At 42.1% G+C, this 18,893-nt stretch overlaps 1 protein-coding gene across 1 annotated transcript in view; it reads left to right on the forward strand.

Annotated features, from left to right (window-relative positions):
- The window catches only part of LOC115470753 (ephrin type-A receptor 6), a 426,374-nt gene that overhangs the window by 163,557 nt on the left and 243,924 nt on the right, over positions 1 to 18,893 (forward strand). Inside the window, exon 3 of the mRNA XM_030204259.1 lies at positions 5,320 to 5,444. Within this exon, the coding sequence (XP_030060119.1) occupies positions 5,320 to 5,444 (125 nt within the window). The remainder of the gene's footprint in view (positions 1 to 5,319; positions 5,445 to 18,893) is intronic.

The raw sequence follows: 18,893 nt of genomic DNA on the forward strand, positions 1-18,893 counted from the left end.
TCTTTAAAGAAGATCAAACATTTACAGGGGAATCTCAGTTGGAAAGATGCTCCTATCCCCAAGACTCTCTGTTTTATATCAAGGAATTTCTTTCTCCTTTGTTGTGTCCATCGGGAAACATCCGGACTTTGCTTCCCAGAAATTCTGGTTGGATATTTTTGAAATACAATCAGAGCAATGATTCTTTATCTTGTAAGAATACAAACGTAATAATTACTGTTGCTCTGGTTTTTATTTCCTCTTTGGATTGTTCTAAAAATCCTGTTAAATCCAGTGTCTCTGATGGAACTTCCTGTTGAGTGGAAACTACTTGTAAAGAATTCTGTTGTATATTCTTTTTATCAGCAAGATAATATATTCTCTGCAAGGGAGGGAGAGATTCCTCTTGATATTTGAATATCTCTTTAAGAAATTTAGTAAACATTTCTCTTGCGGAAATATATTTTGTTTGAGGAAAATTGAGTATACGAAGATTTAAATTTCTTGAAGAGTTCTCCAAATTTTCAATTTTCCTACAAAACAATAAACGATCTCCAGCCATTTGGGACTGTTGCTCCTTCACTTTAACCAAGTCCCCTTCCAAAGATTTTTGTTTAATCGAGATAGTCTCAAGATTTTCTTTTATTTCTGATATTTGTTGCACATTTTTCAATGAAACAGCAATAAATGAGGTACATACCTTGTGCAAGATCTCGAGGGCTGACCAAATGGAATCCAAAGATATTACTTGAGGCTTCACCAGGGGTTGTAAAACCATGGCATGAAGTGAAGATTCCTCCTCGAGGTCAGCAATTTGGGTCCCCTCCACTGTAGCGTTTTCTCCCGCCATGTCTGGCGCTAAACTCCCCACTTGTAGTTGAGTCGCTGACGCCGCTACTTTCGACGGGGTCTGCTGCCCCTTCGAGTCGCTCTTCTTCGCGCTCGGAACCCCGGCTCCGTCTAAGTGCGGTGGTGTGGGAGTTGCTGGACCGAATGGGCTGAGCGATAATTCGCCCTCCAGACCGGGGCTCTTCCCTGCCTCAGTCGCAGATATGCCCATCGGTGTGGACACCATATACGCAGAGATTGGAAGTTGCTTCGAAGAGGTAGGCTCTGCCCCAGGGAGAGGAGGTCCCCTAAGTTTGCCTTTTTTTTTCGGCATGCTCATCCAAGGAAAAAGGTATCTTTTAGGATTAACAGGAGGAGCGTTCCACTTCTGCGTCCTACACCAACGCCATCTTGGACCCTCCAAAGGTATTTTTTTTTTAAATGGGGCAGTTGACCGTACGCTAATATTAAAATTAGCAAATGGTTATTTACTGTCTGAGCCCTTACCGTCACCTATTTAGTAGGCGGTAAGTGCTCATGCACTAACCCGGGGTAATTGGGCAGCGCGCAGCAATGTGATCACGCTACTGATTACTGCCGGGTACGCCTCCCATGATAGAAAACTTTGGAAATACTACTGGGCTCCCATGCTACCCCAGCGGTAGGGCCATTTTGACATTCTATCTATGTGGTAGCCCTACCACACCTTTATAAAAGGGACCCTTAGTTAATCAAGGGGGAACTTCAAAGGCTTGAGTAAAAAGCCAAGTTTTAATATGTGATTTAAATTTCAGCATGGAAAGTTCACTACAGATAAAGAAAGGGAGGCAGTTCCACAAACCAGGGGCTGGGAGAAAAATGCACTGTGTTTCGTCTATTCGTGATGGGCTAATTTTGAACCAGGCAGAACCAGCCGATCATCATTCAGGGAGAATACAAGATAGTTCAAGCTGACTGATATGAAGGGGTGCCAAATCTTAGAGCTTTAAGAGTCAAAAGAAGAATTTTATATTGCATGTGGAAAGTCACAGGAAGCCAATGATGATCTTGACATGCTGCCAGGGGAGGTGGTATAGCAAATTTCAAATGAACGATAAACCACTGGTACACTTAATTTTCCTTTGTTGTTTTTATGCTGTGCATTCTTTGCCTGTTATTGAATATTTCAGTACATCACATATTGAATCCAGAGGTAGTTAAAATAGCCCAAACATTTTGCTGAATATATTTGTCCTGGTCCTGTAATAACACAATAGTCTGTTGCAGGCTGTGAGGTTTGCCTGTGACTTTCCAAGAGAACTCAGGTGTGATCAGAAAGCTGATAACATAAAACCTGGCATTCCTGTTGCACAGTGGGCAGCAATGGGTAGCACTACATCAGACTATCAGGCAGTATGTGGCAGCATATTTTTAAAGTGTCATAGGCACTCAGATTAAAGTCTCTGCAGTGAAGATTTCTGGGTTCTTCATACAAACACATTCTTAATGTTTGTGTCACACTACTGCTACTACTACTACTACTATTATCTCTTTCATAGCACTACTAAACATACACAGTGCTGTATACATAACAAGACACCTAAGAGACAATCCCTGCTCAACAGAGCTTGCAGTCTATTAAAGACAGACAAACAGGACAAAGAGGAGATTAGGGGGGTTCATTTACAGTGGGAATAATTAAAGCAACATGGGTACTAAACAGGTGACTACATGGTTAAGATGTGTTTCATGCCAGAAATAACCTATAAAATGTCTTTACAATATAAAGGAAGTAAAGAGGAACAGTGATGTAGATTTTAGACCAGAAACATTCTAACTCTGCATTGTCTTTCCATTTCTTGCAAACAGCAGTAGCATAGAATATTGATGGATGGAGACAAATTAGATGGATTTCTTATACAATTATCACAAAGATCAGTAATGACCAAATTATCTTCTGTTTCTTTCCATTTTCATGTTATTTGCTCAGTCATCTAGGTGACAGTACCAATATCTGATATTCCTGTTAACTTTAAAATGAATTCTGTTGCTTACAATTATTTGAGGTCTCTTCTCTGTGTTCTACTGTTTATAGTCCAAAAGAACCATCCATGATAATGTAGTTTTGGACCAGGGGCTTTCCTCTCCTCCTCTCACAGTTCTCTCTAAGCTAAGCAGGAGTCTTCCAACTGCCAGTGGCGGGTGGCGCTTCAGTAATGTGTTTTCAATCACTAGGGACAGGTCTCTGGAGTCCTGCAGAGCTTGTCTGTCCCTCACTGCTGAAAATGTGATAGTAAAACAGCACCCCCCACTGGCAGGACTGTAGGTGGAGGACTCCTGCTCAGTTCAGAGAAAAGAGTGCCCTCTGTTGCAAAATAATGCTAAGATAGGGAACAAAAAAATATTGCATCATTTTACTTTAATAAGGACCAATTTCATACAAGTGCTCAAGTTTCTGTGGCTGGCAGGTAAGATCTATCCTTAGAAGCATGGACAATAATATCTGGGAAAAATAGAGGGGCCAGTGTACTATGGGGTTCGTTTACTAAAGGGTGTTCAGCCGTTAAGGGTGAATTCTATATATAGCACCAAAAAAAAATCAGCGCTGAAAAAGCACTATTCTATAAACCATGCATAAGGTTAGGCACAGTTTAAAGAATACACCCGGGAATCATGCCTAACTTTAGGTACAGCCATTTGCACCAACTAAAATGTGGTGCAAATACCTGTGCGTAAATTTAGGCGCGGATGCCCTTATTCTCTAACTACATGCGTAACTCTGTAGCTCCTCAGTACCTCTCCCTACATTCCTCCCCAGGAACTCCTTTCACTGGGTAAATCTCTCTTATCTGCACCCTTCTCCTCCACTGCTAACTCCAGACTCCATTCCTTTTATCTTGCTGCACCATATGCCTGGAATAGACTTCCTGAGCCGGTACATCAAGCTTCATCTCTGGCCGTCTTCAAATCTAAGCTAAAAGCCCACCTTTTTTATGCTGCTTTTAATTCCTAACCCTTATTCACTTGTTCAGAACCCTTATTTTATCATCCTCACCTTAATATTCCCTTATCTCTTGTTTGCCCTGTTTGTCTGTCCTAATTAGATTGTAAGCTCTGTCGAGCAGGGACTGTCTCTTCATGTTCAAGTGTACAGCGCTGCATACGTCTAGTAGCGCTATAGAAATGATAAGTAGTAGTAGTAGTAGTAGGAATACCCCTGATCTGCCCTGACACCCCTTTTTTTGACTAGAAAGTAAAATTTAGGTGTGGATCCCGCACCTAAATTTCCACACATACATTTCATTTAAATCTAATTAGTGTCAATAATTGCTTGTTAAAAAGCCAATTATTATAAAAAGCCAATTATTGGTACTAATTAACTTGTTTTTCAAGTAAATTGCATGCACAAATTGGGCGCATGCCCAAATTTGCATACACAATTTTTTGCGACTTTTATAGAATTTAGGGGGTTAATGCGTGGTTAGCACATGCAGAATGCATCAAAGTATTTTGCAGTATTTTGCCTGTTTGTATGTGGTAACCCGTGCATTACCTACTTTTTATAAATATGTTTGGAAAGGGCATGTCAAGGGTAGAGAGCGGGCATTCATGTGTTAACCAGATAAGGCAGAGTTAACACAGGAGCACTTAGTACCACCTAAATAGGAAGTGCTCCCATGTGCTAATAGGAACATTAGTGCACGACCTGCAATTAAAACAACTGGAAAAGCTCCAAACAATGCCGCATTCAATCTGGGTTTAACACATGGGAAAGTCTCGCATTAACCCACATTAAGCCCAGATTTTACCACAGCTTAGTAAAATGACCTCTGTTATGTTAATATGTTTCAGTTCCTTCATACAACAAGAAAATGCCAGTAGATGCATTATTGACATATTGAAGGTTTCCCTGCAGCTCAACAGAATACAGAGGGCCCGATATTCAGCCAGCAGTGATCAGTGCTTTGCTTACTGCTGTTGGCATTATTCCCGGAAATTCAATGCCAGGTCATATGCAGGCTCTGCTATTGAACGTCCTTCTATATGTAGCCAGTGAAACCATGGTCGGTTAAGTATCATAGTTGGAACTTAACTGATTATGAAGAACCGCATAAAAGTAGGTCTCCATTGTATGCAGTCCTATTTATGCGGTTATCTTAGATGGTTAAGAGCTGAAAATCAGCAAATAACTGATCAAGTGCTGACCCCACCCCAGGAATGCCCTCAAAATAGCCAGTTTCAGTTTGGGTGCTAACTGGGCATTTCCAGCAGCACTAACCTGCTAAGAGCCACTGAAAATGCCTGGTTAGTCCTGGACAGGTGATTTACATGTCTATAAGCCTCTCCTGGCCATTTATATTGTTTCAAATGTCAGGCCCAGAGTCTTTGAGAAAGTGGGCCTTTGGGGCAAATTGATGTTACCAGATCTGAGTGATAAGGCCAAATTCACAAAACATTCAAAGTTTAAAAAAAAGATATTTCAAAAACAAAATCAAACCAGGATGCAATAAAAATCTATTACTCTCTCTCCAGCACCCTCCTTCATAGGTATGCTGAGAAAGGACTGGGCATCTCAAAACAGCATAGCACTTTCCTGGAAGGAGCCAGACTACCATAACGAAGTCATTCTGGACTATGAAATCAAATATTTTGAGAAGGTTGGTGTTTTGATACCTCTTTTTATATTTTAAGAATATCAGGAGCACACTGTATCTAAAGTAGGCCATAGAGTTTAACTGTCAGAGTTTTTTAAATGTGCTAACATCATTAGCCAAGGATATACTTTAGACATTCTTACATTGTTCTATTAAATGTCTTCTGATTTGTAACTATTTTTATCATGTATGTGTCATCCAATTTGTTAAACCCCTAATTCTCTAAATGGCACTTTAAATTGCACATGTAAATTTGGGTGCGCACCCAATTTGCACATGTAATTTAACTGAATAGCAAGACAAATATTGTCAGTAATTGGGAGCAAACAATCAATTATTGTTGCTAATTGGCATTCATTAAAAAAATATGTGTGCCCAGATCCACGCATAAGTATTACAGGTGGCTCCAAAAAGGGGGCACAGCTATGGGAGGAACATAGGCGGATCAAGAGTGTTTCCTATAACTTATGCACGCTGTTATAGGGTAAGGGGGATTTGTACCTTATTTAGACATAGGGATTTGCACCAAGGTTTTGTTGATGTAAATGGTTGCAACTAAATGTATTTGCGATTCCCAGCGCTTAGCTCTGTGCTATAAACGGTGCCTAATTTTGAACACCATTTATAGAATAGCGCTAAGCGCTATTTTTGGCACTGATCTTAATTTACTGAATTTACTCCACAATGGGTATATTTCATATATAATTAAATAAAGCCATACCTCTTAATGTTCATAATGATATGAATAGCATGTCTTAATGCTTTAATAGTTTTGCTAATTTAGATGCAGACAGCATTGACTGCTATTCTCACCTACGAGGCAAATGCTTACTGGTGCTGATCCTGTATAACTTTAAATGAATAAGTTATCCATTTAAAGTTATACATATATTCTGTGGTGGAGTATAACTGCCACTATTGAATATGCATGTATAATGTAATTTTAAATGGATAACTTATCTGTTTAAAGTTAAACCTGCTATTGATGCATTCAGACTTGGACAGACAACGTTATCTATCTAGGGACTGAATATCACTGAAGAGGAGCAGACCATATTAAAGAAGCAATCTCAATTACCACTTTTAGCTCACAGGTTTGAACATGTTTAGATGAATACACAAGAAGTTTTAAATTCATTCATAAAATCCAGTTCAAGGAAGACGTGTAGAGGTGACTCTTGAAAGAGAGACGCCATTCGACTGCTCTGCGCTCGCACCACGCCAGCAGCTGATGTTCGTTTTCGTTTTATCTGCACATATATTGATGATATTGCTTTGCTGTTTGTAAAGAAGGACTCCTGACTAGGCATATATGCTGAAACATAGCCATGTTAAGTCACTTCTTCACATGTCTTCCTTGAATTGGACTTTATGAATGAATTAAAAACTTCTTGTGTATTCATCGAATTCTGCTTTCTTTGTTGCCTCACTGCTTTTCCTGTTGCTGCTGCATATCCATGAGGGTTGGACCTTCTTCCGTTGTTTTGCCTGATCTTACTACGTGTTCATTCAGGTTAAAGACACCTAACCCTTACCGTTCAGTGAATCCAGACTGCCCCAATTTGACTGCCCCTATCGGACCGACCATTCACTTGTCTATTAGATTGTAAGCTCTTTGAGCAGGGACTGTCTCTCTTTGTTAAATTGTACAGCGCTGCGTAACCCTAGTAGCGCTCTAGAAATGTTAAGTAGTAGTAGTAGTAGTAGTTTTTGTCACTTTGGTGAAGCTTGGACTTTCACACCAGTTGGTATTCATTTGCTCCTGAGGTAGGCGTACAGGCAAAACATGGCCATGTTGGACACATCTGTTTAAACCTGAAAGCCAAAAGTGGTGAATAATGATTGATTTCATATGGTCTGCTCCTCTTCTGTTTTCCATATTGGATCTTGTGAACTGTTTGCCTTGTTGCTTCTATATCACTGCTTAGACCAGTGGTCCCTAAACCAGTCCTGGAGAACCGCCAACCAGTTAGGTTTGTGGGAGATCTGCAATGAATATTCATGAGATAGATTTTCATGTACTGCCTCCAATGCACACACATTTCTTTCATATATGTTCACTATAGATATCCTGAAATCTGACTGGCTGGGAGTTTCCCAGAACAGGTTTGGAAATCCCTAGCTTAAATGGATAACTTTCCATCTTTCACCATAACACCTGTAACTCTGCCTCTGCTGAACCAGATAAATGTATCATTCAGTAACATGACCAGACAAAATATATTCACTTAAATGCTGGGAATATTTTTAAAATGATACATGCAGTTAGCATCAGCTGCCAACCACATAAGCCTTTCTCAATACCAAGCATCATGTCTATGGATTATAGTCCCTCTTTGACAGCTACAGATGAAAATGTCTAATCTTGACTGTAGGTTTCAGTAAGTCTGTTTTAAAATATTTCAGAACCAGAGGGAGCATATATTAGTTGCAAAACATTTTTTTATCAGAGCTTCTCCATGTGAGAGGTTCTTTAAACATGTATTGTCACACCATTACAACTGCTCACAAGGATTGAACACAGGGGCCTGATATTGAGCCAGTGGCGGGCAGAGCTTTAAACCCAGATATTCAATGCTGGGCCTTTTTCAGTGATTGACAATGAATATCTGGGGGGGGGGGGGGGGGGGGGGGGTTTAAGTGCTAAAAGGTTAACCGGTTATGCTGATATTCAGCACTAACCGGTTAATTTTTTAGTGGTCAAAGATAGGACAGCTATTTATGCAGTCCTATTTGACTGCTAAACGTATCCGGTTAGATGCTGAATATTGGCACCTAACCAAATAAATCGCATGATATAGCCAGTTATGTACTAGGTGCTAACTGTCAATATTCAGCGGGAGATAACCAATTATCTTCCACAGAATACTAGCAGTTAGGTGCTGAAATGCTATTTAACTGGTCAGTCATTGTCTCAGGCCAGTTAAATAGCTCTGAATGTTAGGGGGGAGAGAGTTCAATTTTCAAAAAAAGCCGAGCTGCTAAATTAATGCTCCTAAGTGAGCCTCCTAAATTTGTGCCCTATTTTCAGCCCAACTTATAAGTGTAAGTTTTCAGTTGAAAATTCATCTTATAGAGGTGAACGTTCAAAAACATAACTGTGTTTCTTTTTGAAAAATTGCAGCAGTTTTATGAATAAATTCAGACATTTTATTTGCAGAATAGCCAAGTTTATCCATCTGGAAAAGGAGAATCCTTTAGGAGCGAGTGAAGGTGGTGAAAAAAACAGCATGGGGTAAATTCAATATAGGTCACTAAGGAGCCCTATTATTAAGCCGTGCTAAGCATTAATATATGTCTAACACAGCTTAAATGGCGTGTTGTGGGACATGCACTGATGTCCTGTGGTAACTGCCAAATTAGAGCACTCTAATCCATACGCTAAAATATATTTGTAATTTATTAGGGAGGGCATCTTAGAGAGGTGGAAAGTAGGTGTTCCTGCATTAACCAGTTAGTGCATCCACATTAGCATGCACTAACTACTACTACTACTTATCATTTCTATAGCGGATTCTATATTTTGCACCTAGCATTCCATGCCAAAATCCAAGTGCATTCTATAACAATGTGGGTAACTTAATTGGCTTAACAAGTCAATCAGTGTTTTTAACAGCACTTATCAAGCAATAATAAGCACTAATTGGCAATAATTAGAATTTACATACACAACTCGCTAAGCATATTCTGTAATGCAGAGCACCTAAATTCTAATGTGTGCATCCAAAAAGGGGTATGGTTACAGGCATAGGCACCGACTCCGTGGGTGCTGTTGGTGCTCGAGCACCCCCAATATTTTAACCCTCCATCGGAAGTTCCGGTTCCGGTTCCAACCCCAGCCAGCCCGACCTGCCCGCCCTCTTCTCCCTCAACAGTCCTCCGTCCTCGCCTTCCCGCCGCCCAGAATTTAAAACTCATCTTACCTCGGTCGGTCCCGGCAGTAGTGAAAGGCGAGCAGGCTCGGCTTCAGCCTTCCCTTCTCTCTCAGCTCTGATCCCGCCTTCATTTCCTGTTTCCGCGAGGGCGGAACCAGAGCTGAGAGAAGGGAAGGCTGAAGCCAAGCCTGCTCGCCTTTCACTGCTGCCAGGACCGAGGTAAGATGAGTTTTAAGTTCTGGGTGGCTAGAATGCGAGGACTGAGGACTGTTGTGGGAGAAGAGGTCGGGCTGGGGTTGGGACTGGACCTTGGAGGTGAGGGGGGCTGAAAAGGGGCAGGTGATGCTTGGGGTGAGTTATTGGACATGGAGGAGAGGGGGGAGAGAGGAGAAATCGCTGGACATGGAGGGGAGGGGAGAGAGGAGAAATCGCTGGACGTGGAAGAAAGGGCAGGGGAGAGATGGCTATGGAGGGAGGGAGGGTAGGGCAGAGGGGAGAGAGGAGAATTCGCTAGATATGGATGAGAAGAGAGAGTAGGGGAGAGAGGAGAATTGCTGGATATGAATGGAGGGGAAGAGGGGGAGAGGGGGGAATGCACCACCTGTATAAAAAAAAATTTAGCACCCCCAATCATTTTGAAAAGTTGGCTCCTATGGTTAAGGGCAGGGAAATGGGTGTTTTGTGGGCATTCCAAAATGTTTATGCACTATTACAGAATTTTCCCCTCTGTGTCTAAATCTACACACCGGCATTTTTGCCGCATTTTCCTTGGTGTGAATGGATGTGCATAGTTCTAGGTGCTGGGTTATCAACTAAGTGTATTCTATATACTGTGACTAAATTTAGGCACCACTTATAGAATATGCTTAGGTGGAAATTTGTTCTGTGTGGATTTTTCAGGTGCCATATATAGAATCTAGCCCTAACTGGTTAGCGCAGGAATACCATATGAACCCTTACTGCCTACAAAATAGGTGGCAGGAAGTGCTCACGTGGTGAATTTTTAAGGGCCACAAACTAATGACAACATTAGCGCATGGCCATTAATTTTTTTAAAAAACAGGACATTGGCCATTTTGCAGCCACATTTTATTGCAGCTTAATAAAAGCACCCCTAAAAATTAGATGCCAAAAAAACTGGGTGCTAAGCTAATATTCTATGGCAGAGTTGCACACCAAGGGGTCCTTTTACTAAAGTGAGCTAAGGGATTTAGCATGCACTAAATCTGTTAGCGCACCTTAGTAAAAGGACCCCCAAATCTGTTAGCATAAGTCTACAGTTATGCATCATAGGTGCCACCTCTTACACCATGTCTATGGCTAGCATAAATGGTAGCTCCTTAAAATGTGGTAGTTGAGTGCATAAATTCAGCTATTCTATGAAGGGTGTGCGAGCATAGTTGGAACACCCCTGACATGCCCATATCCCTCCCACATTAATACCCCTTTGTATTTGCGTGAAAGAAAAGTTAGGTGCGCAGTTTATAGAAGAGGTGCGTCAGTCTGTTACACACTCTACATCAAATTAGCACCAATTAATGCTGGTTTGTGTCAATTATTGATATTTATCATCAATTTAGTACCAATTAGTTAATTGTATTATGCACATAACTGACCTTACACTTAACTGCATGCCTAATTGCACACGTAACTTTGGATGCCATTTATAGAACTTGGGGGCATACATTCAATGGTTGAATTTCAGCCGCTGAATAAATAACTTACCCATCAAAGTGCTGACAGATATATAGTAGGTATAACTTTAAACATATATTTGTCCATTTAAAGTTAAATGTGGATTTTCAAAGCTGGCACTTGTATGGCTAGTGTACTAAAAATGCATATAACTTTAACCATATATGCTCTACGTTTATAGTTAAATACTAGCTGTGCTGAATATTATCCTTATAATAAACAATATATTATGCCTCTGAATTCCTCCAGCCTCAAATATATATGAGAATATACCAACCACTGCAGGATTCAGGAGCAGGATTCTTTCTTGTGTGTCAGTTTTTATCTGAGCAGCTTACCATGCTGTAGTCAGCTATTTCCAAAGAATCATCTTCACTTCCAGAATTTGTACCTACAAACAATCCTTAGTCTCTCCAGGGAGAACCAAGGTACAGTAAGGTTTATTAGATTTTTCAGCAAGAAAAATGCATGTGCAGCCTATGCTGCTAATGAGAATCAGTGCTTACAAAGCTAATCTATCAGGAGGGCCGTGTATCATTTTTGCCACTGGGAGACAATCGGGTCACTTTCATTGCCAGGTTTAATGAACCTAACTTAAGTGACCTAATGAAGAAGAAAGGCTGCTTCTTAAGTGACTGTAGCCAGCCCCATGGCACATGTGCAGGACCAATTAGGGGGCTACTGTGTGTGTGTGTGTATGGGGGGTTGACCTATCCTACTTCCACTCGAGCTCTGAGGGGCAAGTTGAAACAGTGCCTTCCAGGACTTAGTCATGGATGATCACCCAACCATTCAGTGTCCTTTAGCCTTTGCAATTAGATACTCAGCTACTCTAAATGATGTCACTGCCAATTCCAGATTACTATGGTCATAAATATATGACCCAATTTTCAAAGGCACTTTGTATAGTGGCGGTCGCTATACAGATAAGTACCCTATCTGTGAATTTTCAGCAGCACCATACAGGTAATTCTCCTGAAAAGTTTTACTTACTGCCCCTACAGTTACATACTGATGGGGAGGTCAGGAGAGATCCATGGCGCCCAGGCACTGCCTGAGGGGGGTGCTGAAGGAAGAGCTGGAAAGTCAAAAAACAAAAGTACAAACTTGAGGTGGTTCAAAGGAAGATGATAAAATGGTACAGGCTTTGTGCCATAAGACATATGAGAAGATACTGGAGGTCTTAAATATGTACACAAGAGAAAAGGAGTGAGAGAGAGAGAGAGAGAGAAAGAGGTGATATGGTACAGACATTTAAGTACTTGAAAGGTATATACAAACAAATTTCTTTCACAGACATATGGGCAGTAGAACTAAAGGACATGAATTGAGGTCGCAGGGAGATAGAGTTAAGAGTAACGCCAGGAAATACTTTTTCACAGAGAGGGTAGTGGATACCTGGAATGCCTTGGAACACTCTTCCAGGAGGGTAGAGTCAAAAATGGTGAACAAATTCAAAAATGTGTGGGATTGACACAGGAGATGTCTATATAAAAAGAGAATGGAAACAACATGGCTGTAGAGGAGTTATGTTGGGCAAAAGTAGTGGGAACTAAGGCTGAAGCCAGGCAGATTTCTACATTCTGTATCCCCAAAAAACTAAAAGAAGATTCATCAAATGCAGTATGGAGGATCTAAGGCCAATGCCAGACAGACTTCTACGGTCTGTATCCTGTAAATGACAAAAGACTGAAAGAAGATTTGGTAACTCCAGCGCTGGGGGACTGAAGTCAATGCCAGACAGGCCTCTAAAGTCTGTGTTCCGCAAATGAGAAAAGACAAGTGAAGCTTCGGCAACTCCAGTATTAAAGATCACATTATTGTCACGTGCTGCAAATGAGGATGCTGTGCTATTCAGTGTGTGTGTGTGGGGTGGGGGGGAATACATCTTGACTGGTAAGTTGAATACTGTCGGCAATACTTGTGGATGATATATGGTTATAACCAAGACTCCATCATGTTTGGTGCCTATATGATTGGCATGGTGGAGACCTGACAACCAATGTTTAAGTATGGGTGGCTGGGTGCCTGGGGCCTGCACAGAGTGGTGGGCACAGTTCTGGCCACCTTGTTAAGCAGACTGGATGGACCATGTGGGTCTTTATCTGCCAACATTTACTGTGTTACTGTATTGTGATGTGGTGTTTGTTACAACAACCCATCCACTGAAAATACATCTGCATGTGTGGAACCCTGTGTGGTTCAGTAATTATCTGTTTGAACCACATGGCCCTATTCAATTCAAGCAGCTGAGGTTTGACTGCTCTGTGGTTCAAATATTGAATTTTTCCACCATGAAGCCTAACCAGCAAGGATCAATTAGCTCCATGGGATAAAGATGGGAAGAGGAGGAGGAGGAGGAGCCTGACCAAAACCACAAGGCCAGTAGAGATTTCTGCTTCCAGAATCAAACAGCAGAGAGGAGTTCGGACAGAAATGTGAAGCTAGCAGAGGTCCCCAGGCTCCCCAGGCAGAAGAAAAGAGGTGCGGGAATACAACAGCAAATTCGGTGGGCTTGTGGTTGAGCAGAAGGGATAAGGAGAAAGGATATTGAGATCAGCTCAGAGTGGACTCCAGGGATGATAATACAGATACTGAGGTCAAGGAGCTTCCTGGGAAGGGAGGTGGGAAGCATATTGAGCCCAGAGGAAATTCCAGGGGGGGGAGGGAGAGGCATGGTTTCTGGCATGATAGGAAGGATATTGAAGCCAGAAAGGGGGTTCTGAGATGGGAGGAAGATATTGAGGGAAGATGGAATTTCTGGGGTAGGAGAAGGTTATTGAATAGGACAGGGGCATGGTTCCCAAAAAGAGGGAAAAGATATTAAGGCAGGGGTTCCTTTAGTAAAGGTTAATTATGTTGAGGCCAGAGTGTGTTTATGAAGTAAGGAGAAGGATTTTCAGGATTTGGGGGGGGGGGGGGGGTAGATATTGAGACCAGAGGGGAGCAGGGCTAGGGGTTTGAGTGGGTAGATTTGGAGGGGAGAGATGGATTTGAGAATTGGGTGGAGGGGAAGAAATCTGATGTGGAAAGTAGCAAAAAGAGAATGGCTCAATGCTATTGGAAAAATAACACCACAGATATCCACTACAGGCAAAACAGGGTTTTTGTTTTGATTTTTGTTTTTTTAATGGATCCTCAGATAGCTAGTGTAATCCTCTGTTAGGTTGGGATTACTGAGACGAGTAAGTCCCTGTAAAGAGTCACTTGGAGGAGTGAGTGAGAAGTCCTTGGGTGGGAGGAAGCCCAGCCCAAGGGGTGTAGTTCTGAAATAAAATGCAGAGAGATAGTGCTCCAGTTTGGTTTGGAGCGAGGGGTATTTGAGAGTTTTTCTTGTTGAGTTTCTTTTTCTAGCTGTGGGTTTTTGGTTGCCTGCAAGCCCCTGCCAAGTGACCCGAAAAGGGAGAAGGGGATCCCATTTAAAAGAAGTTAATCCATTGGCTAAGTACAAGGAGAGTTGCTGCTAAGAAAAACAGTAAGTGTGAAGGCGAGCTCTGGTTGGGCAGTAGAGAGACCCAGTCCAGGAGCATGGGATCGGAGCAAGGGAGAGCCCATTTCGTAGTCCAAGTGAACCAAATCAAAGGTTACCCTGGGTGGAGATCAGACCAGGAGGGTCTGAACCTGAAACGTGGAGAGGAGCCAAGCCTTTAGGAACTACCTTTGGGGATAGGCACTCTGTTTCAGAGTACCTTGTAAAATATACCATAAGGGAGGAGAATACAGGAGTTCCCACTGGGATTATCAGAAAAACAACTTATTTAAAGATTGCACCAGGCAAATAATAAAAATTAACACAACCAGGTCCCAAACTGAACCTTACCAACCAATCCAAATGGGGTACATAAACGCCAGATCAGCAGTAAATAAAACAGAAATTATAACATATTGGATCACCACAGACAATCTTGACCTCCTATTCATCACTGAAACCTGGATTCATGACCTTAAAGACCCCATAATCTTAGATCTATGCCCACCAGGATACAAAATTACTCACTGGACAAGAAACGGAAAAAGAGGAGGAGGAATAGCCATAATATACAAATCTGAGTTCACCATAACAACCACAGCTGAATCCATCTTGCCACAACTTGAAATCGCCTCGGTAAGAATTAATCATCCTAACTTGCAGGAACACCTTAACGTAGTCCTGCTCTACAGACCGCCAGGCAACTGGCCAGACTCCCAAATACACTTCATGGACTTTATCTCAAACACTTGTGTCTCAACCTCAAATCTTATCATAATAGGAGATATCAATCTGCACCTTGAAGACCTCAATTCAACAAGCACCCAAGAATGCGAAGAATTCCTACAACTATGGGATCTTCACAGGACAAATACGCAGCCAACTCACATCAAAGGACACACACTCGACATTGTCACACACAAATTTGATCCCGACTCAAACCTTATACTAACAGACACAAAATGGACACTCGCACCGTGGTCCGACCACTATAAAGCAAACATCTCCCTCCAATGGCGAATGAAAGACTCACCGAATAAACAAGAACGAAAAACCTACACCACAAGAGGAAAAATAGACCCAGTAATATTCTGGCAACAGATCTACTATAACGAATGGACAATAAAAACAGATACAATCCAATTCCTCTTAGAATGAGACGACAGATGCAGAGCCATATTAGACAATATTCCTCCAATCCAAACCAGAACCTCACATAGAAATAATTCAATACAATGGTTCAATGAAGAGCTGAAAAAACTTAAAACACAAGTTAGAAGGTTAGAACGTGCATGGAATAAAAAGAAAGACGAACCCACACTTAACGCCTGGAAACTCCAAAGAAAATACAAATATACCATAAGACAAACCAAAAGATTATACTACGAAACTGTAATTGGTCCCAGTGGCGTACCAAGGGGGGGGGGCGGTCCACCCTGCATGCACGCCGCTGGGGGGGGGGTTCCATGCGTCTGTCAGCAATGCTTGTTCCCTGCTCCCTCTGCCCCGGAACGGGTTACTTCCTGTTCCGGGGAGGAGGGAGCAGGGAACGAGTGAAGCCGACAGGCGCGCGGCACCCCCCCAGCAGGTAAAGATGCACCCGAGGGAAGGGGTGTCGTTTCGCCAGGGCAAGGTGTCTGTCGTTTCGCCGCTGGGGGGTTGCCGCGCATCTGTCAGCAACGCTCGTTCCCTGCTCCCTCTGCCCTGGAACAGGAAGTAACCCGTTCCGGGGCAGAGGGAGCAGGGAACGAGCATTGCCGACAGACGCGTGGCACCCCCCCCCCCCAGCAGGTAAAGATGCACCCGGAGGGGGGGTGTCAGTCGTTTCACCGGGGGGGGGGGGGCGCATCGGCGATCCGCCCCGGGTGTCAGCCACCCTAGGAACGCCACTGATTGGTCCAAACTACAAGGACTTGCATAAACTCTTCCAACTCATGAATAAACTGCTAGACATTACACCAGTCACAACCAACAGCAAAGACGCACCAGGAGCAGACAATCTCGCGAGATACTTCAATAAGAAAATCATACAACTGCGACTCAAGATACCTGCCAGTACCATCGACGATACGGAACTCCTTAACTGTCTAGACCCAGACCCTGGCATTTGCCCAGCAGACAGAACCTGGACCAACTTTGAGACACTATCAGAGGATATCATCTCCCAAACGCTCAAAAGATTTGCCAAATCTCATTGCAAACTAGATATATGTCCAAACAACCTTATGACATCTGCTCCTCAACAATTTATAACAGACATAACGAAACACTTAAATTATATGTTACAAAATGGACTTTTCCCGAAGGAGAAAGGAAACATTCTACTCACCCCCATACCCAAAGATGCAAAGAAAAGTGCCAGTGAACTAACCAACTACAGACCAGTAGCACCCATTCCCTTAATAACCAAAATAACGGAAGGATTGGTGACCAAACAACTCACAAACTATTTAAATAAATTCTTAATACTCCATGACTCTCAGTCAGGATTTCAGTCAAACCACAGCACTGAAACAGTACTAGTTACTCTCATGACCAAATTCAAACCAATGATTGCATCTGGAAAGAACATACTTCTTCTACGATTTGACATGTCAAGCGCTTTCGACATGGTTGATCATGGAATACTACTACATATCCTTGATTACTTTGGAATTGGAGGTAATGTTCTCACCTGATTTAAGGGATTCCTAACCACACGATCATACCAAGTGACATCTAACTCGAATACCTCAGCCCCATGGATACCAGAATGCGGAGTCCCACAGGGATCTCCCCTCTTGCCGTCTCTATTCAACTTAATGATGATACCCTTGGCTAAACTATTATCAAACCAAAACCTCAGCCCATACGTATATGCAGATGACGTAACGATCTACATCCCATTTAAACAAGATCTAAAGGGAATTTCCAATGACATCAACCATAGTCTCCAGATCATGCAATCATGGGCGGATGCATTTCGGCTGAAACTTAATGCAGAAAAAACTCAATGCCTAATACTCACCTCTCAACATAACAAGAACAAATTCACCGCCATTAACACACCAAATCTGAACCTGCCAATTTCAGACACCCTAAAAATTCTCGGAGTTACCATCGATCGACACCTAACACTCGAAAGCCACGCGGAAAACACAACCAAGAAGATGTTCCACTCAATGTGGAAATTAAAAAGAGTAACACCTTTCTTCCCAAGGACTGTTTTCCGTAACCTAGTACAATCAATGGTGCTCAGCCATCTAGACTACTGCAACGCACTCTACGCCAGTTGTAAAGAGCAAATAATCAAGAAACTTCAAACACCCCAGAACACTGCAGCTAGACTCATATTCGGTAAAACAAAATATGAACGTGCTAAACCACTACGAGAAAAAATACACTGGCTCCCACTTAAAGAACGCATCACATTCAAAATATGCTCCCTAGTTCACAAAATCATTCACGGAGATGCGCCAGCCTACATGTCAGATTTGATAGACTTACCACCCAGGAATGCCAAAAGATCATCCCGCACATTCCTTAATCTGCACTTCCCTAATTGCAAAGGTCTAAAATACAAACTAATGCACGCATCAACCTTTACCTACTTGAGCACACAGTTATGGAACGCATTGCCGCGCAACTTAAAAACGATCCACGAACTAACGAGCTTCCGCAAACTACTGAAGACCCATCTCTTTAACAAGGCATACCACAAAGATCAACCAATGTGAATACACACAACTCCTCCACATATATTCAGGACTTCTTACAATATCTGCTTGTAACATTACTATCATGTTTTATCATTATCATGTTGACCAAGATCCTTCTGTAACACTAAATGTTTATTTTCTAATATATTTCCACCATTCATGTATTGTAAGCCACATTGAGCCTGCAAAGAGGTGGGAAAATGTGGGATACAAATGCAATAAATAAATTAATTAATTAATAGAGAGTTTATGCAGTTGGAAAGTTCCTGTGGTTTCAAGTTGAAGAATAAACTGTTTAAGCTGTAAGCTTCTGGCTACAGAATGGTCATATTGGACTAGACAGGGTGTCATTATTCCTTCATGACAGCCTATTTTAACTGCCAGCCTCACTTCCCATAGGGGTTTAGATCTTGACTTTCAGGTTCCTGTGGAAGAAGAGGGTAATCCCACCCTCTAACACTTCTTTCCCCAGGTAGAGTGCGTGAGGGTCTGACAAAGTCTGCCTTCGCAGGGGCTTCAGTCCACTTGGACCCCAGACCCAGAAGTGCCAAGGCAAAGGGGCGTTACACTAGTATAAGTGACAATAGACCTATGACAAGCCACTTCCTCATTATGATTTGAATTTCCCTACTGGGTTTCTGACCTTTATCATGGTGTTATATAACTGTGAATGAATAGTTGGAAAACTAAAAGAACTAGATGACAGGACAAAGAT

Source organism: Microcaecilia unicolor, chromosome 5 (assembly GCF_901765095.1).
Source record: "Microcaecilia unicolor chromosome 5, aMicUni1.1, whole genome shotgun sequence".
NCBI lineage: Eukaryota > Metazoa > Chordata > Amphibia > Gymnophiona > Siphonopidae > Microcaecilia > Microcaecilia unicolor.